The sequence below is a fragment of the Motacilla alba genome, chromosome 1, assembly GCF_015832195.1.
Source record: "Motacilla alba alba isolate MOTALB_02 chromosome 1, Motacilla_alba_V1.0_pri, whole genome shotgun sequence".
In the NCBI taxonomy this organism is placed as follows: Eukaryota; Metazoa; Chordata; class Aves; order Passeriformes; family Motacillidae; genus Motacilla; species Motacilla alba.
Genome location: NC_052016.1, coordinates 71324501 through 71345976, shown reverse-complemented (window position 1 = coordinate 71345976; position 21476 = coordinate 71324501). Strand labels below are relative to the sequence as shown.

Here is a 21476-nt window from a genome sequence, read left to right as displayed (position 1 = left end):
TGGGGTCAGTGGTACAGAACATGCACATCAAAGCAGAAAAAGCTTGAGTTGCTAATATGCCCCAAAGCACTGAAGTGAGCAGCATTGCAGATTGTGAATTTGAGAGGTAGGGCAGCCTTAGGGTACTGATTACATTGATGAGGATATGGTAATGACTTAAGCAGCTGTCAGGAGTTAGAGAGACCAAAATCCACAAGGATGTGTGGCTAAGTAACAGATGCCTTTAAAACTCTTTGGTTTGTTACTGTTCAGTAACTTAGAAGAAAACTTTAATGAGGTGACCTCCACAGTATTTTGTATGTAGCTTAGGGTTTTGTTTTTTTTTTTTTCAATTTTCAAAAGACTGGTTTCTTTCAGCAGAGGATGAGCTCAGAAACATCTGATTTTAAGACCCGCCAACACCTATGTCAGGTCAGAGAGCAGAAAGGCGGTAAGAGGGTGATTTTGAGGAATGCTGAATAATAAATTATTAAATAAATACAGGGTCTTTACAATGCCTAATATAAATTCATCTGAGAGGAGACACCAGTGATCCTTGAAGGTCTTTTTAAGGCCAATGTCACATTGGACATATGCAGTCAGTTGGTATAATGTCCAGTGGTATTGCAAATACTTCTGACAACCTGACCAAAACCTACAGGCTGAGAACCAACAATAGAAATAGGTGTGTCAACAACTTGAAGTTACTAGTCACTAAAATAATTCGCTTTCAGAGAAATTAGTTTTCACTCATGAAAGTTGCCTGTCTAAAAGTTAGGTGCTAGATCAAAACTATTAATCCAAGGCTGTATATGGTCTGTGGAGAAAAATAAAAATCTCAAGGGAGTAAATCATGCTACCCAGGGGTCTATTTTCTGATATTTGAATTATTTGCTGGAGGATCTTTATTTTCAATAAAGATGGATGGCATGAGCAATTTAAAATGGATATCTAGCTAGTAAAAGGTTAAAATAACAGACAGCAAAAGATGGGTTAAATAATAATGTACCTGTGACAAATTACCCAGTTGGTACAGCTGGATAACTATCTGCCCATATCCTATCCATTTTTTCTGTATTCTTAAACTCCAGTACTTGCAGGCCACTTATTAAGTGCATAGAGTCAATGGTCTTTTTTTCCCCATGCTGCAGTTCCCACAAATGTTCCACCAATAAAATGGAATTGTGCTACTTGGACGGTATTGTCAGTAGCAGGGCGCAAAGTGGTATCGGCCTCAGGAGAGGTGTGGGCAATCACTGACACCTGACCTCAGTTAAGCTTATATAAAGTGCTGAAAGGCCTCATACTGATTATAACAATTCTTCGGGGATGGCCATCCTTCCCTCCTGCAGCTCATGTACAGCTCTTTTAATGAGCTGCTCGGTGATCTTGTCCACAGCAAGGCTGGAAGTGAAGACAGTTGAGAACCAATCAGGGATGTGATTAATCACTGTTAACACAAGAGCGGGGCACTGCCGACTGTTGGTATGCACTGTTTGATTTGAATGCATTTATCTGGGGAGGTGGGAGTCTCTCTTTATTCTGGCAGAAGCAACCCCGCTGCTTCCAACAGCTGCTGAAATCAGGCATGTTTCATTGCTATTAATTCAATGCAAGAAATCATCATCGTGCTGAGGTGCTGGACACCTGTTATTCTTTCTTGTCTGAATTCTAAAGTCAAATTAATAAAATTCATATGCTCTAAGTCAAGAAAGTTTTACTACATAAATGGTTTTGTCCTGGTCAGAGTTCAATGCCTTCATTTTACCTTGGAAAATGATGCAAGAGGTATTTAAACTAGCAAGACTGAAGAGTAAATGAAAAAGTGTGTAGGTCTCCTTTATAACAGATGTGAATAGCTCTCTATGATGATACTCAGTGTGATAAAAATCAAGGATCTGAGTATCATTCTTGCATCTCAAAATTACAATGCTTTTTCCCTACTGTTTTTGGCAGAACATTATTAAGATTTTCTTTTGCTTGCTTTGGCTCCCTATTGAAGATGATGGATGGCTACTTCCTTTTGCTGTCAGCTAGCCAGTGAATAGCCAAGTGAAAGGAGAGGAATAAAGGACCAAACCCCTTTCCATTTCACAAAGTCTTAGAATTTTGACTGGGAAGGCAAACATTAAATCTATTCCAAATCTATTTACTGTAGGTTGTCATCCATCACCCTGGTATATGGGTGCCTTCTAAATGAAATAAATGGCAGCAGAGAGGGTGTAGCTGAACAATAGCACTCTTCTTGTTCGAGATAATTAATAACCCCACCAGGCTCACAAAAGGTTTTTATTTTTTGTGGAATGATTTGCTTTCCTCTCATCCAAATTACTAAAATACAAAATTTCAGTATTAAGTAGGTTTGCATAGTGAAGGACTTTCTCAGAAAATTGCTCTGTAGAATTGTCTTAATGGAATTTTGTAACACAAAAATCCTCAAGCTTTATAATTGCTAAATTCTTCTGAGGACTTTCTTCATAGCCACCTAGTTTCCAGTTGGTATTTTGGATTCTTACTTACCACTAGAATCTGAATGTACCTATCACAAGGACAAAATTGTGATGATGTTAGGTGTTAGGGTTTTAAATTTATTTTTGTTTTCTTTCATTGTAGAGGTTTTTGCACAAAATAATTTGTGCAAAGATTACTTAAGACCAAAAAGGATATTTCTCGAACTGGGTAATTTTTTTTTATTGCTATTTTGACATTATTTTGTATAGCTTGGAAGTTCACACCTTTTTTCCTATATAATTAGAAGCTGTAAGGTGGTTGCTTCTTCCTCTTCCTTTTCCTCTTCCTCTTCTTCTTCTTTTTCTTCCTCTTCTTCCTCCTCTTCTTCTTTTTATTATTATTACTATTACTATTACAGTTGTTGTTGTTATTGTTCTTCTATGACCTCTTGTTGGCGTTGTTTTCCTTAAAATAGATGCTGTTAATTGAAGTTATTATATAGGTGGTATCTGTACTCTTTACTGTCTGTAGAATATTGGTAAAATGAGTGCTCTGTTCACATTTTCAGGGGAAATGATCAGGCCACATGAAACAAAGTTCTGTCTTCTACTTTTGATACTTTGTAAGACTGGGAATATTTGGTTATGCAGACATTTATGTTTTCTTTTTATCATTTCACTTCATGAATTGTTATTAAACTTTGTGAGATATTAGTGATCTGATCAATACAGAATCCATAAAATTTTGCCTGTTTCAGGTGGATGGTGTCTGTTTGACTAGTTATCTGAAGGCTGATTGAAAGGCAGCTTTTTTTTTTTATTTTTCCCCCTTCTTTCTTAGAGTGGCAGGAAGTAAACTGTGCAGAAAATTATTATATTGAAAATGTTCCAGAAATTTAAATAGATTTTTTACATTCTTGAAGAGAAACCAAAGAATTCCAGCTATCCTGAAAACACTTAATAGAAAAGTGATTATAAGCACTTAGCAACATGTCTCTGATGTTTTATGTGTATATGTGATCTGCCTCCAATATTTACTTGCCAGCAACACTTGCTCATTGCTAGCATTTCTCACACATCTCATGCCAATTTTTTTGCTGTTTCTATAGCCATTTCAGGTGTTTTGTGTGCTGCTCTGGTAATTTAAAAGCAGTAAATATTATGAAATGTTAATTAAGTACTTAGTAACCATAATAGAAAACCTGCTTGCACTTTGATTGACAGTTCATTATATGAAATAAAGTCTCAATCAATAATTTCCCAGCCATTTGTCTGGCATAAGTAAAGACAGACTATTAGGATTCCAATATTTCTTAGAATACAGCCAGATGGAGACTGGTAAGTACCTTTTAGACAAAAACGTGACATATAATGGAATGTTGGCCTGTTGGCATGAAAACAAGAGTATGCTCCATTTATGCACTGCATAAATAAACTGATTCAGAAAATGGAGATTATAAATATTGTTTATTTTTGGATTAATTATATTACCCACATCATCAATGGACCACTGACAGAGTTTTTCAGATTAAAAGGGCAAATAATCATTGTCAAACCAACCTGTTTTCATAAAGCCTATATTGTAATGTGCATATTGTAGTTGTGCTTAGAAGAGGTGCTTAATTCAGATGGCTAAGTCAAAATTAGATGTCCAGGATACATTTTTCATGATTACAAAGTTAGATTTCCTTTGTGAAAGTAAGCTTGCTCTACTTTCTAATTCTGTCAGTGTGTGATCAAGTTCACGATGCTGTGACTCTCCCTGATTCTGATTTTCCTTTAAGATTCTGCTGACTTGATCATAGTCAAGCCACATTACAGAATAGTAAGTGGAACTTGGACAACTGATGAGCTTTGGCTGAAGTATGGCTTTGGTCTTCATGAAAGATTACAGTATAATATTTAACATATGGTAAAATTAAAGTTCCAAATTTGAATGTACTTTTCAACTTATTCAACTATACCAGCTTTTGAAAATGTGTTTTTTGTGGCTTAATTTTCAAAATCATCCTCAAATAAGAGCTATTCATTATACTCTAAACTTGGTGTTTTACGTAATCATCTAAATCTGAATTTTAGAGAAAATGTTTGCTGCATTTGGTCTGGAAAATTTTGTCCTTTTTTTAAATTTCATTTGACATATTACCAGTGCTACGAGAAAAAATTGTTTGTATTTGAATTTATATTTCTGAGAAAATGTTTTAAATGGGTATTAGAGAAGGATTAGGTTGTTTCTTTTTTTTTTCTTTTTTTTTTTCCCCTTGTTTGTTAGCAAGGGAGCCTTTGAAAACAGTATGCTTAGTTGTGCAAGAATTCCTAACTTTTTTTGGGGGGAGTGGAGCTTTTTTCCTGATAGCTTGTAATAGCTGAAGTAACTTGCATGCTTGCAGACAGCCCGACCATTTATCATTTTCTGTTACAAGCTCTCAAAGTTACAGTGTATGTTAAAGAACTGAAACTTGAGGTATTATTAAAACATTCTTTCAGCAACTATTACTCTATTTAGCTTATGATTCTACAAATATTATCTCTTGACATCTCAAAGTTTGTCAATAACTCTTTACATGCTGGGATGTGCAACATGCTTAAGAACTGCAACTATTTAATGATGCTTCATTAATTTCAGTGGAATGCTGGGAGGCACATTTTCCAAGTGACATACTTATATCACTGTTCTGGGAATACATCGTGTTTTGCAACAATTACAACTTCCACAGGGCAATAAATCAGTTAACTATATTCCTCTAGGCTTAGAAAATTAGCTGAATTGCTGTTTCAGAAACAACTTTTCCCAAGCTCATTTAAAAGGAGGAGGTTTAGGAAGGGCCAAGTGAGGGGCATATACAGGCGCTTTAGAAGGGCATCATGGGGACTGGGAGCAGGATTCTTTCTGTCACAGTATTCAGCTAGAAATAATGACAAAAATGTGCTGTAAATGACCTATTGCTATGGAGCAAACTGAAGCAAGAAAATAAAATAGGTACCCATGTTCTCTGCATTCTAATCAAGATGATGGCTCCACAGTTTTCTTCTAGCTGTTAAAGTAGGCAAAAAAAGAACAAAATCCAGTGGTAAAAATTTGTTTTAACTACTGATATCTGTCTCTCCATTGTAAGTTTGGATCCATGTGAAAGTTCTGATGTCTGTTAAATATTGCGATGTTCTGAAAACAAAAATATCAAATTATTGAGTACCAAGGACAATCAAGAATTATTCTTTGATTATTGGAAAAAGCACACATATATATTTATTATGCATATAAATGATTAAGAAATATAATTTTCTAGGGGTTTTTTACTGCTTTTTCCCAAACTTCAATATCACTCTGCCTACTGTAAAATAGCATGGCAGAATTGCCTGGTAGTCAAAAAACAAACCCAAAAAACCAAAAGATCCAAACCAAAACACTCTACCAAAAAATAACTCCCTTAAATAGGAAGCATTGTACCCTTATAGTGACAACATTTTTTGTGAGATATAATACAGTGTATTGCAATATTCTGTGGTTTTGAATTGTTTGGCTTTTATTGCGGGATATGTGAGTGCATAAATATACACATCCATCTATACATGCATATGTATATCTATAGATGTGAATAGATATACACACACATATATATAGCTATCTGTATATATCTTGCTCAAGATCATTAAGGCTGACGTCTTTGGAAAGTTGTACTTTAAACACACTTGTGCACCCACACATCAACACAGAAAATTTCTCACTTTTTAAGTCACAGGGAGACTTGTGAAGTAATTCAGTATCTCACAAGCATAAGTTCTTTACATGATGCTGAGAAAATGTGCTTGGATCCTGCTTCACCTTTTATTGCTATACAGGCAAAGAGCTTTGAAACTAAAAAACTTTTATAGCTGTAAAACTGTGTAGTCTGCTATAATTAAAATACAGGAAAATACTGGAGCAGAAAGAATGGGAAATCATATAAATGAAATGCATATTTCCAGTCCAGTGGGCTGACTGTGGAGATTGGGAGATGTATCTGCAAAAATATTGACAATTTGATACAATTCTGGAGACTGGGTAAACTGCAAAGATTTCTTCTAAAATAAGACAAGAAACAAATTTGGAATAAACATCAATGTCAACATTCTGTTGCTTTGTTGGACTGAAAGAAACTGTGAACATGACAGACTCTCCAATGTACCTCTGCTTCTAAGTTTGCTATATTTACATATACAGCAAGAACTGCATTTTATCTGTATTTAGCTAATTTAACTCTTGGGGAGGACTGATTAATATATTTAAATGAGCCATTTTCATATGTGAAGCTGCACCTCCCAGACCTGACAACTAATCCCTAGAATTATTCATCCCTTTACTGGTGTGTCAGAACTGCAGTCAAAGGGATGACTCCTGTTGACATCCTCAACTGAACTTGCAATTCACTCCCTCAGCAGTGGGTGGGATAAGACCTACATAATCTTGCAAAATATTTGTTTGTGCTTGATTCCCTGCTACCACAGCACCACAGTCTGCTAGATATAATTAGGAAAGTACACCTGCAGTGTGTGTTCAGTCTCATGCATAGAGCACATACAAACTGCAATGAGACCTTTGGTTGAAAAGTAACCTGCGCATCTCCCGCAGGCCGAACCAGTGTAGTGCATGTGAAAGTGTACACTAACAAGGTGCCATAAAGCATCAGAGATTTTGATTTATTGTTTCCTATAAATTCTGCCCTTTCTTAATGTGAAATTGAATCATAGTCTTATGTTAGCCTATCTAGAAAACATGAGTTAGATTAAATATGCATATATAAAGATATGTATGCAGACACACACACACACACACACACACACACACACACACACACACAAATATGTTGTATCTGTGTGCCAGGGTTTCTCTATCAGTTAATTTTGAGAATCACAAAGTATTTTCTTTGGGGAAAAAAAAAAGCCTGTATTGGAGCCTCTTATTGATAGTTGCACTTCAGTAAGTGTTGCTGCTACACCATACTTAACATGATCAAGACCTGCCTGAGCCCTTGTGAGCTGTCCTTTGTGTCAATCTGCAATAATAACCCAGACTGTGGTACACATAGAAGTGCTTTTTCTAATCTAACCTTTGAGGGAAATGTTGGCCATTGCAGGTTTTCTGTACAAAGATTGGGTTGACAGAGCATACATTTGATTTCTGTTACTAGATAATTGAAAGGATGAGGCTCAATTCATGACAATCCAGAGCAGGAAGATGTGGACCAGTTGAAAAGAGTTCACTACAGGTGAGCTATGAGAATGATCAGTTGTTTAAAGAAAATATAATCCCTGAGGAAAGTTGTAAAGAACAGTGGTTGTTCAAACTAGACAATACCAAACTTGTGTGGGCATAACAAATAAAGACTAAAATCAGCAAGGGAGATTTAGGTTAGACATTAGGAAATATCTTGCAACAGTAAGGGTGCCTAAGGACTGGGTTAGAGGTTTGAGGAAGGTTTAGAAAACTTCACTGATAATAGTTTTTGAAATAAGACTGATATCAGCTGGGATAGAAATAAGTGTAGGTCTTTCTGTGAGGGAAAAAGGGATAGAAAATATGATCTATTGATAATTGTAATAGCCTTTTTGTGCATGATTATATCCTCTGCATCTCCACAGGATTGCTTTCAGTTCTCTGAATTAACTAAAATATATAGGGAGTTCTTTGTTAGAGAAAAGTGGTTTTTGGTACTTAAACAAAAAATCTTGTGAAAAATTACTACTCTTAAGAATTGTTTTGGGCAAATGTATAAACTATTGTTTTCTGTTGTAAGCAAATTCAAACTTTTTAAAAAATCCCAACAAGCAAGTACTAGTATAGTGCCTTCTGATATCTTTTAAATGCTGGGGTTTTTCTTAGAGATAATTAGATCTCAGCAGCAGAATTCCCAAGAAATTCTTCGTGGACAGTGCTGACTTAATAGTGTAGACAGTTCAGTTAGACTTGAATTTTATGGTACATCTAAGTTGAAAAACATGAACTAGCAACAGGATGACTGCTATTATCTTGTCCATCCTTAAAATGATTCCCAGGCAAAATACTGCATGAAGAAATATGGTTCATATATAGTGGGTATTAGATCAGCCTTTGGCTGAATCAGAAAGAATGAGTTTAAATAGGGAGGCAAGGAGGGCATTCTTAGGACCTGGCTTGGATGTTGGGAAGTTAAAGGGCTGGAAATGGAAGCAAAGACTGTAAATATTGGTTTGGCATTGGATTGACAGTTGTATGCAGGTTACAAATTTTGGAACTTATAACTTACTGATTTTTAATAGGATTTTATGTTATGCAGACATCCTTTCACTGATGTTAGCATTTTTCCCAGTCAAATAATATTTTACATTGATATGGCATGTCTGTTTTGATTTGGTTTTAAGGAAGCTATTCTAGGGTTTTAAATCAAGCAGTGAAATTGCTGCTGTGCTATATGCAAGTTTGTAAGTGATTAGTAAATAATATAAATGCCTGCTTTGTTTAGTTGGTTGATAGGGGTATCAAGATGGACAGTTGCAGATACAGGAAAGATCCTCAAACAAACTAAATGTAGCATTTTTATTTTTTTTTCCTCAGAGAGGTAGATTATGTCTGAACAGCAAGAAATAGATGAAGGTGATTTGTCAAGACATGGAGGGAAAACTGTCCCAGGTGGGTGGGTGATCACAGAGAGCAAACCCTATAAAAGTAATGTGAATGTGTTAAAGGATGGAGCTGAACCACAGTTGCTGGAAAGATGATAGAGAATCAGAAAATGTAATTTTGACCAACTCACAGAGTTTTTATTTGTTGACTGGTTTTAAGGAATTATGTTTTAACTTAAGCATTTCTTCCTTACATATAATTAAGTCAAATTTCTCTAATGCTTTTACAGTGTAAAAAAAAATTAACCTCCAAATTGAATATCTTTGCAGTTTATGTAAGTTAGACTGTATTTCTTCCTCTCACAGATAAGATTGGCCTATTAATAGTGTCCTTTTCAACATATGGGATTATATTCTGTCAGTACTTAAACAGGACATGGTTCTTTTTTTATCCTGAATCCCACTTGTACTCGTAAACTGATGATGCAGAGTTATCAGCATTAATTTTGTTACAGAAATCTTGCCAGATCTTTTTCATTGCCTAATGATTATCTGTGCTGTAGCTTGTATTCTATCAGTTTCCCAGAATTCACTGTTCTTTTAACCTTATTGAGTAATTTATTTTTGCACTCAGCAGGCTCTGAATATTCATTTTTTTATATCACAGAATTAGATTTTTACATGCATCTGTCTTTGCAATTTTTAAAGGAAAAGAAATTTGTGCAGCCACTTTCAGATTGTTTGTGGTCATTTTGCAGAAATCTCCATACCCTTTCTGATTCTAACATAGGGAGGATGGAAAATGCCTCTAAACAACTTGCAATTAATGTTTTTAAAATTTCTTTTAAACAGAAAAATGAAGTTAACAGAAGAGATACAAGTAAAAATAAGTAATTGTTTTCTCTTGAACTCAGGGTATCTTTTAGACATTAAGAAATCATGGCTTCTCAAAAAACATTCATCCTATTTTTGCATCATTCCCAACTTGCTGGTATTGACAGACCATTAAGTTAAAGGCCTGTGGCTATCTGCTAAAGGTTTATATAAAATTTGTACACATGCTCATGGTAACTGTCATATAGCTTACACAAGGAAATGTTGATAAATTAATATTGGGCTTCTTCAGTGATATATAGTAATGTCTGTCTGATGTATGATGGATAAAAATTATTCATTTAGTCATACATGGAGAAATAGAAGAACCTGGAGCTGATTCTTCTTCTTTTCTTCTTCTTTTTTTTTTTTTTTTTTATTTTTTTTTTTTTTTTTTTTGTTTGTTTCCTTTTCTTTTTATTAAATAGGATCAAAAACTTCTCTGCAGATGACCAGGAACTAAGGGAGATGACTACTTAAAATATTTGAGATAATAGGAGAAAAGGATCTTAAGATGTTCCATTATTTTTTAACAAAGAAGTTAAGCCCAAATCAAATTCCAGTATTGGAAAAATCTGAGTACTTGACAATAAAACATTAATAGTTTTGGCAGGAAAATAAAATCCATAAAAGAAGCCTGAAATTGTGAAGGAAGATACACTAATGCTGATTCAATTTGTCAGATACAAATGCTGCCCCTAATAGAAGTATCAACTGAAGCAGACATCATGAACCTCCTCATTCTTTTACAGATATTTAGTGGAGTTTAACTTCAGTTATGAATAGCAAAAATCTATAAACCGAGAGTGCCTTACAAAGGCTTAGGGAATCAAAACAAAAGTCGTGCCTTTGGTACAGTGTTGGTTTGACAAGTGCACCAACACAAGGTTAGCAGGAGCTTTACTGCACTGCAGTGTTCACCTTTCTACTGACTAATCTTTATGCAAGGTTGGGAGCTCTGTGGTTTCTGGTATGTGTGAGACTCCAAAGTGTAAATAGTGTTGATTTTTTTGGAGATGAGTTAGACAGTCTTGACTTAAGCAAAAAATATAGGACACACAAAGGTGTGACTTTTGCAATTTATACAGATACTGTCCTTGTGAATAAAATCCCTGTGAACTCTGTGGAAATTCTCTACTTTTTTCCTGACGATGAGAAATAATCTTGTTCTGTCAAAATACCTGAACATATTGTTCGCAGTGGAGATAGGATATGAATTCATGATTACAGGAATCAACAGTTACAATAAAAGCATCATTATTTTTGGCAATTTGTGAATATTAAAAAAATCCTCCAAAACACTTAATTCCAAATCACCTGAAGTGAAATGAAAAACTAGGGGTATTTTAGTGAGGTTCTCTTTCCCTCCTACTTCTCCACATTAAAAATTGGAACCCTGTTCTGTTACATTTTAAGATAGTTCAGTATGTGCTGTGGCCTGCTAGAAAATGTGCCGTGCTATATTTTTTTTTCTTTTCCTCAGAAGCTAAAGATATTTACCAAGCCATTTTTGCATTTTACTGCAGTGAAAGATTTTAAGTGTAATTTCATCTCTGCATGAAAAATACTTGGGATTTTTCCTCACACTCCTGCTGGACACAAACAATCAGGATTATAAGAGCATACTAAAAAACACAGACCAACACAAAATAAAAGCAAAAATAGTAATACACGTGAACATCAAAATCTTTGGTGATTCAGGCTGCAAAGAATTCCTAAAATAAAATCAGCTTTTACTGTTTTAAGAATCCAGTGCACCTAAACAATTATAGTATCTAAGTCCTTTCAGTGACTGAGAGGAGCAAATTATAATTTTGGTGAAGCAAGGGAGGAATTGATTCATACTAATCAACAAAGTATTTTCATTAAGGGTGCTCTGTGGTAGGATTTATGTATTTCTGTATAAAACATGAGCAGGTGGCTTAAGTTTTACATAGAAGCCATTTGCTATTTACCTTTGCTTTCGGCATTTCTTTTAGTTTACAACTTTAGGAACATTCCAGATAAATGCTCATGGAACCATGAGGAAGCATAGTAACAGGGATGTTTTATCACTCAAAACTTTGGGTGTTAATCTCCTAACTTTTTTTTAGAACCCATACACTTTGTTCCTCTCAGCCTCCAACTGTCAGAGCATCTATGAGATTCAAGGCATTTCCATACTAAGGCACGCCTGAAAGCAACTTGAGTGCTTGATGTAGAACCTGGCAAAATAAAAAAAAAAAAAAAAAAATTGAGTCCTAGAAATGCAGGGATATTGGTATGAATCTGTCTGCTGTTGACAGATCAGGATTTGGTGGCTGACTTTTAAAAGGGCTTTTTTCTTGTCTCATCACACCTATTTCTACTTTTCAGGTTATTTTCCTGGTAGGTTACATTTCTGAGATGTTCAGTTGTTTCAAAAACATGGAAAATAAAATCTCGACTCCGTATTTCATCTACTTTATGGTTGTTTTTGCTATCTTGTAATTCAGAGAACTTTTATGAAAAAGAGCTATCTACTTCTATTTCATTTTATTTTATTGTCTGGTTGATTTTTTGGTTTGCCAGGGTGTTTAGCTGAATGTTATCTGGTGGTGTTGGCTCCTTTGTGGAATCTAAAAAGCTCAAAATCATGTTTTGAAATGTTACTTATGCAAAGCAATTGTAGAAATACAAATAAACACAAATAATTACCCCAAGCCTGGGGAATACTAGAAAGTTTTCATCTTTTGTATTTCATGTAAGTGATTTGTGAAAGCCTCTTGTATGTAACTTAAATAGATAATTTAAACATGGTGATTTCCTTTGCTGAACTAGTGAGTTTCTGCATCCTGTAAGGATCAAATATGTATGGAAAACAGAAATATATAATTTTAAAAGCTGAGTGAGAGAAAATACATTATTGAGAGCATATAAGGAGATAGAAATTAACTTCCTCCAGGGACAAATAAAAGAACAAGTAGGTCTTTGTTTCTAGATACTAGAGAAGGCTTTTCACAACAATTTTAGGAGGCTTCACTACCTTGGACTAAAAAATATTTTAATAGAAAGTAGGTGGTTTGACATAGAGTAACAAACAGACAGTTTGGTTTAAAAAAAAAAAATCCTAAATAATTATTTAATTTCCCTCAATAAGACGTGCAGAAAAATATTTTCTTCTATTGTGTTGTCCCCTTTGCATCTTTGGCATAATGGCATTTAAAGCCTCATCATGTTTTTAAAGTGAAAAATGTTGTCTTAAGATGTATGAGCATGACAGAACAACTCTTTATGATTTTCCTTTGAAGTTCTGAAAAAAATTCTTCTCATCACATTGTGTGACAGTTTCCTAATAAGAAGATGTTGATGGAGTGGAAGCTCAATGATTTTCTGTGTGAGTGGCAAGGGTTTCCTTTGAGTTAAAAAGATTGTGAAAGTACACTGTAATGTTTGTATTGATCTAGACACTATCTATAGCTGTCTTTATTACATTTTCTTATTTTGACATAATTTATTCATGACTAAATTACTCTGTGGAGTTTCAGGAAGATGAAAAAGAGGTTTTCTCGTTATTGTAAATCCCCTACAAAAGCCGACCCAAAAACATATTTTAATTCTTAAAAGCTTTACTAGTGTAAGAAGAAACTTAGAGAGGTAAAAAAAGCAATTTTGACAGATATAGTTCACAAAAGACCTGCCTTAACATAATACACAATGTTTACTTAGGAACACATTATCAACTTGCATGTTGTTTAAATGCAGTCTTATCACCACTAAATTATTTATACCTTAGTTTGAAAAGTAAATAAATGTTAAATGACTCATACTTTTTTCTTTCTTCTGAAAAGACAAATAACTCTAACTATCAAATGCTGTGTATCATTTATGAACTAGATTTCACTCTGATTTGTTTTAAATTAGGATGCCTAAATATATTTTATACACAACGCAGAGACTCATGAAGGACTAGTTATTCATTGTTACACTGGAATAATGCAGTTTTAAATAAAAAAAAAAAAGGTAATTTGGTCATTTGCGACAAAGCTCTTCTCATTCATCTTTGTGATAACTCTTTTGAAGAAAATGTGAAGCTGTAGGTTCTGGAGATGTCATCAATCATGATAGGCAGATGTTGATACTCACACTTGACACTATGTTTGGCTGTTCATGAACAAATATCAAACTTGCTGTTCTGCAAAACCATCCACCAGTCCAGTGTGTTAAGGTGTTCTTTTGGAACAGCCTTTCCATGCGGTTCTGGTGCTTGCCAGGCCCGGTGTGTTTGATCTCCATCAGGCTCTTTGCTCTGCCGCGTCAGGCGCACTGGGGCTGGAGTGCTCTCAGGAGCACGTCTGCTCACACAATTTTCTCAGTGCTCTTGACTTCACGGGAGCTGTGATGATGCTTGCTGCCTTATTTAACTGCTGTCTTACCTCAGAGGATAATCTGATTTAACAGTGATTTACATTGTCTGTTCAGGAGAGCAAATGATTACTCAAGGTACAACATCACAGAGTAATTAAAGAGTGTTACCTTTTGAGAAGGCTACATGGATGAGATAGATGCTTTTGATACAAATTGTAGAATTTAATGTTTAATCAAAAGTCTTTTCAGTGTGCATGCTTTCTAATTAGGGATCTTCAAGAGTTACTCTTTTATAGACAACTTTTTTCACAGTTACACATAATAAAAATCTGCAACAAACAGCAAAAAAATATTCACAGTGCAGTATCCTTCCCAAAAGGTATACTTTTCCCCTCATTACTCGATTTGTATTAATTAAAACCAATTCCTGGGTTGTCAAAGAGACAAGGTGAAAATTTCTTTAGAGTAATTTGCACTATAGCTTAACACCCTGGTGCTTTATTGATAATTTTCACATTTTCACTGCAACTCCTCTTTGCTTTGGTGGACTGTGAAATTTTTCTTACTTCTATGAAATGCGGTAATATGCACTAGTCTGTTGAACGGGAGGCCTTTTTTCCAAGTTTAAAATGTTAAATTTAGTGTTTATGCTCTTTGCATTTAAAACCAATCTTATTCATACTCTGCCACAAAAGGAATGAAGGGATGTCACCATTTCACCACTTATAGCACTCTGATCATGTGCATTCTCTTTGGTTAAGTAATGAAGAAGTCTAACCAGCTGTCTCAGAATGTACCCATTAACCAGAAGATCCCTTCTAAAGGTCCAAAACAAACAAAAAAACCCCAGAAGTCAAATAAGGTAAACTGCAAAGTTCCTTGTCTTGGAGTTTGTACCACTGTCTGCAGCCTAACAATTTTTCAAAAAGGTTAGTGTTTAAAATTCTAGCAAACCTTCCAAGCTTGGTGTTGGTGCTTAGTTTGTGGTTTTTCACTTTGGAGGGCTATGGAATGAGTATTGTGAGGTGGTTTAAATCAAAACTTTTTAAAGACAAAAAGGGTATTGTAAAATGAAAACAAAGACAACAAAAGCAAGGAAAAAGAAACCTAACCAATCCCTATACATAACAAAGTTGACCTTTCATTAATTTTCCTCTGACAAAGAGAAGATACTATTTTGTTGGAAGTTGTTTACCTCTGATTAGCCTGGGTAGGAACTATCTTACCCAGCTCAGTTGTCTAAGAATTGTCAAGTTATGGACTGGACATTTAGTTCCTCGGGTGGTCAGTGGAAAGACATTGAGACCAAGTAATTAATACATTTCAAATAGAGGTGTCTGAGAGCAGTGGGAATTATCTGGAAGAAGCCTTTGGACTGGATAAAAAGGGAGCCTACATGAGTATTATACATAGATGACTAATTTTAGATGGGGAAGGCTGAAGTGCTTGGTTGGCAATTAGTCTTAATACATCCCTTGCTGCATATACAATATTTCATGCTTAAGGTATTTATCAAGTGCTCTTTACTAGAAGTCAGCATCATTTCCCAATTCAGTTACAGGACTAATTCACTAAAGTGTTTAAGAATACCTAGAGGAGGGGCCCGTACAGTATTTTTACTTTCTGTCCTAATGTATCTGTTGGAAGTTCACCATCTTAGCTCATGTTCAGCAACTTTAAAGGAAATTTTGTTTTCTCCTCTTTTCCTTATCAGTATGTTTGGGGTGTTTTTTTTTGTTTTTTCTTGGGTTGTTGGGTTTTGGGGTTTTTTTGTTGTTGTTGTTTGTTTTTTATATACCTAGTGTTCTTAGAAATCATATTTTTAGATTGGGAATATCTGTTTTGTGATTGATTTTGTCACAAAAGTGTTCAGATCTTTTACATCAGTTTTCCACTTTGTGAAGTATAAATAATGCCTTCAAGAGCCTTTGCCACATAGAACTTTGAAATAAAAATTATTTAAATTTTATTATTAAGAGCAGTTAAGAGCAATATGAGGTTGAGTTGCATTTTGTTTGTAGTATTGAGTATTACAGTTGCTAGAAATGAACAGCTTTTGGATACAAAGGTCTCTTTTTGATCCTATTATGTACAGTGCAGCTATTTGTGAGAACGATTGACTCAAAGTACAATACTTAAACCTTCTGGAGTTAATTTTGCATTCAATCACCTGTGCTCATACAGCTTTAAGTGTGTTTTGATGCCAAATTTAAATTAATTTTACAGATTAGGTTTAGTTGGCAAATTTGGAACTTGAAACACAATGAAAGGCATTGCCAAGGGGCTGAGTCATGCTTTCTTTTAGAAGATTAGCTGTAGGGTCACATGAGTCATACACCTCTGTTTAACTTTGGTGCTGTGGTGGGATTGCCTTGCCTAGGGAACTAATTCCCTCCTAGCCACTCAGTCACTATTCATCCTGTGGGAGTAGGTGAGAAAATCATGAGAATGCTGATTGGCTGAAACAAAGACAGGGTTACTGTCATGGGGGACATTAATTTTTTGCAAATTAAAGTATATTCAGGTAGTAAGGAACAAAACCAAGTATTAAACCAACACTTTTCTTCCTCTTTACCCCATGCACATCTTCACTTTTGGGTCCTGTACCTTCCTTACCATCACCCCACAAGCAGCACAGGAGAAGGGGGAATTGGGTGTTGTGGTCAGTCCCTGATGGCTCCTCTCTGCTGCTCTTTCCTCGTCACAGTTCTCCTCTCTTCCAGCAAGGGTCCTTCTCATGGGCTGCAGTTCCTTAAGGGTAAACATGCAGCTTTTTAGGCATTTTTGCTGGCTGAAGGGGAATGTCTATTCTATCGTCTGGACCATCTCCTCCCACTTCCTTCTTTTCTCACCTTGGTATTCATGTAATTTTCAAACTTTTTTCCTCCTCTCACTACTCTGTTGTCCAGTATTTTGCTCTTTCATTAACATGCCTCCCCCAGCCACAGCTCAGCTGTGTCCTGTGGTGGTTCCATTTGGAGGCAGCTGGAACTAGATTTGTCTGAAATGAGATAGCTCCTTGCGACCAAAACCTTGCTGTTTAGAACCAACTGCCCATAGAAAAAAAAATAATGCCATGCATAACTAGCCTAAGTATTGAGAAAGTTCTGACTGAATATTTCCATGAAATCTCCTTGGAGAGATTGGACTCTTCCTGGCATGAAAAAAGATTTGAAGATGAGGTTGAAACAAAGACAGTGTGTTTCCCAGAGTACTTGAAGTATGAATTGAGAATTCAGTCCTATTGAATTCTCAGGCTAGCAAATTATTGGTTAATCAAAGATGTAAATTTAAGAGGGAGAGAAGGCAGGTTTTGCAATCATATGCAGGGCTTTTTCCTGGTTTAGATAGTTATCTCTGTGTATGCAAAAAATATTCTCTGATCCCTGTAAGAAATTTTTCAGTCCATTGCTGGAAAAAATGTTGAAGTAATTGCAGTTTCAGCAATAGTCAATGAGTATTCGCAATTGCAATTTCTGTGATGACTACATAGAACCATATATTAACCAATATATAGAACAATATCCATATTTGCCTGATCATATTTTTAAGACATTTTAGAGAGCTGCTTTCTCTCTAAAGTCTCTGTAAAGTCTCTGCCATATGGGATATATTCCTCCCTACCCAACCCCTCCCCTACACCCCCCTCAAAAAAAGCATTAAAAAAACCCCAGTAGTACTATGACAATATAAAAAAAGGATAATGGCATAACTTCTATTCATTAACCTGACTGGGCTTTGACAATTGTAGTCCTTTTAGCTATTATCTTTTACAGAAAGAAATTTTCAAATTGAATCTTTCATAACATTGTGTTACTCGATTGCATTGTACTATTTTTCCTTTTGTTTATACTTCACGAAAAAGTGCAAAAAGAGGTCCTTTATACAAAGGATTGTTTATGAATCTAATAGTGAAAGAAGAAGCCAATATCTGTTATTTGTTTCAAAGACAAAAGAAAATACCTGTCCTTGGCCTTGCTTATGCCTCTGAAAGGAAGGCTATCCTGATCATGTAAATTTAAAGTGAATGACTTGTACCCAGTTGACATTTATAATGGTATGTCTTGAAAACACTCACTTTTTCCAAACTGACTTGGTCAAGATTATAATGAAATGAATAACATGTTTAGACCTGGTATTAACTCAACAGTGATATTATCTTAGAAATGCTTTAATTGTCAATGGTATAGGAAACTTTTGTTCAAATCTTAAAATATCTCCATGTTACAAGACTGTGTAATTTAAGGCACTAGCCAAACACAGTCCTTGTAAAGTATAAATTGCATTTGAATGCGGATGGTTCTCTAAGTTTTGTGGGCTGCTTTTTTTAATTCATCTTTTGTGCAAGTTATTTCAGAGGGACAACCAGATGAATTGAAAAAACAATAGAGTGAGACATGGAAAACAATCAAGGTATTTTCCCTTTCCTAGCTAACCTTTCTAAAATCATGCTTGATCTTCAGAAACAAAATGAAAAGTGTTCTCTTCTATTAATACTGAGAAAATATTTCCCTTGATGTACAAGAAACAACAATAGATTTTAAATAACATTGTGCATAGAAGAACTCTCTGTGGGAAACTTTCATTTCTTCTTGAAAGTAGCTAGTATATTATCTCCTGAAGAAGTGTTATGGCTAAGTAAGTAATCCATGCACATGTACGGTGTTTTAAAAGGTGTGAGTTAGTCCTCTTGCAAAACAGAAAGAGGACATTTGGGGCCCAAATTAATGTCACTTAATAGGAGGCACTTAACCGAGACAGGTGACACACAAGTACAGATGTGCCAAGTTCTTGTGGAGTCTAACAGAAATCTGGATTGACTTTCTGAGATTCCTGCTTGTCATTGCTGACTCTTCAGGAACACTGGGAATTTTTTATAGGCTCCGCTTAGATGCTTTTTATTCCAGTGTCTTTTGCCTTTTGCTAACAGTGACAGGAATAGGATGAACAATGATTTTTCTTTCCTCCTAATCATGTGAAATTGTCACCGTAAAAACAAAGCTAACAATAACTGTGTTTGAGTTATCTCAAGGAAGCAAGCCTGAGAGCTGTGTCTCTAAAACCACTTTAGTGAAAGGTTAATGCTCGTTAGTGTGGAGTCAACAGCACTCTGATAAACCTCATAGTTTAAACTAAATGACAGAAAAAGAGCTAGTAGTACACAAGTGAGCATTACAATAAAATGTGATGCATTGCATTTATAAAAATAAAAGCAACAGGCTTTAGAAAACTGGATAATGCTTGCATTTGATATATTATAAGCAAAGTTTTATCTGCATTTCTTCTTGCATTCTCATATGTAACATTTCTGTTGCTAAAATGATAGAATAAGCAAGATACCATTGGTTAAGATCAATATGAGACTTGGGTGGATGAAGATCAGAAAATGAATACATTGGCTCACAACAGTCTGCCAAAGGGTGGTGGGTTTGGAGAAGGGAAAGAAGAGACAGCCTGTGGTACACTTTCTCCTTTTTGGAGGAATAAACGACTTGTTTGGCAAGTGTAGGTTATTTGGCAGATCAGCTCCAGCAGTGATTTAAAGAAAGACAGGAACTAACCTCAGGAAGAATGAAGTGAATGTTTTCTACATGGAAAAAGGTATTAATTTAAACTATGGATGAGCATACACCTGCTTTTTTCTAATCTGCATGCCAGCCTTTTTCCAGGCAGTTATTGGGATCTAAACCCCAAATTGAAACCATCTTTTAGATTGAAGCAAGCCAGCATTAATCTAGCTAATCAGCATGATAACATTTTCTTTAATACTTCACTAACAGTCTAAAAGCACAGTAATTGCTTTTGGAGGATAAACATGAAATAAAGAATGAAAATAAGTAAGACTCTGAGAAATAGAAAAGATCAGAACAGTCTGAAGTTAAAATTAGTTCTGGATTTCCACTTAATATAGCTCAAGTTTCATTCTTTCTTTAATATTTCAGAACTATAATTGGTAAACGATGAAATTCCAATTCGTGTGCAAGAGGGGTTTTTTGTCATGGCTCCTTTTCTGTAACCCATTAAGGAAATTCTAATTAAAAAAAAAAAAAAAGTTGTTTCATGAGCTGCAAAGGGGTAATGAAAAGTGGGTGCTAAGAAACAGATATAAATATATAACAAAGCTGTTGCTTTGGTAGTTTGGATCAAATCTCACACATATCTAGCTGTTCATGAGCAGAAGTTAAGTGCCTATTCCAACTCCTGAAATAATCAATAATAAAAAATATTGCAGTCAACTTTCTGTAATAACTTTAGGCATTTCAGACCAGGAGGACATATAAGAGAACTCTAAAGATTTTTAAACACATTGAAAGTAAAATAGAAAAATTGATTATGGTTTTCATTATTTTTGTGTCCAAGTTACTATAAGTGCTGACAATAGAAGGCACTTGTATGCTTCATTTTAACAGTACATTTACTCGAAATAAAAGCTTTGAATGTGACAGTATTATATTTGGATTAATACTTGAGGTCTGTGGATAACTTCTCTCTTAAAAATTACAAGAATTTGGGAATTTTCCATGGAATCCTTTTTAGCTTTTAGGGAACTTCCACAAATTATTATTGCATTGTTTTGGTTCAGCTCATTTGGTTTGTTTCACCAGGAATGCTGTGTCCAGGACTACAAATTCGTACTTTAGGTACCTATTCTCATATTTTTACTCCTTATTTGAATGAATTTTTTAGAGCTGATAGAATGTGAAGACCTGCTTTTTTCTACAGAATGTAACAGCATGCCAAATATTGTCTGACTTCCTTATTTTAATGTATGATAACCTGAAGTGGTATAAAACAGAACTCTAATTCAGGACTTAGTATGATATTTAATTATTTTTTCTCCCATAAGACGTTTGTAGAACAGTGTAAGAGTTAAGGACACAGGAGGCCTGGTGGGACAGTTTGAGGAGTGAGAAGCATTAAAATGTCAGTGTATGACAAGTATTTTGGTGCTGCATTCCTTCAAAGATGGGGATTAGCTGTGCTTTCAATTGGTTTTCATTTCCTTGTTGTTGTAGTGGAACTGTAATTGGTTTCTGTGGGCCGAGTACTTCATCCTCTCTTTTGCAGCAACGCTGCTTTGCTCATGTAAAGGTGATGTACCTATTAATATAAAAGGAAATGTAAACACCCTCCAAAAGCCTTTTTAATAAGTACTTCAATAACAAAAGCCGAATGCTATATCTCATTCATTCTTTCTCTGTATATATTTATATATTTATATATTTTATAAATACATCAAAAGTATTTCGTTGTATACCTCTGTATATC

The 21476-nt window shown here is 35.0% G+C and overlaps 1 protein-coding gene across 9 annotated transcripts in view; it reads left to right on the top strand.

Moving 5' to 3' along the window:
• The window catches only part of PCDH9 (protocadherin 9), a 674946-nt gene that overhangs the window by 353709 nt on the left and 299761 nt on the right, over nt 1-21476 (top strand). The window contains exon 5 of one of the 9 annotated variants that reach the window (XM_038148049.1): nt 7598-7642. The exons of the other annotated variants lie outside the window; for them this stretch is intronic. Within the exon in view, the coding sequence (XP_038003977.1) occupies nt 7598-7627 (30 nt within the window). The 3' untranslated portion in view covers nt 7628-7642. Of the gene's footprint in view, nt 1-7597; nt 7643-21476 lie in introns of those variants that run through there. 9 annotated transcript variants of the gene reach the window in all.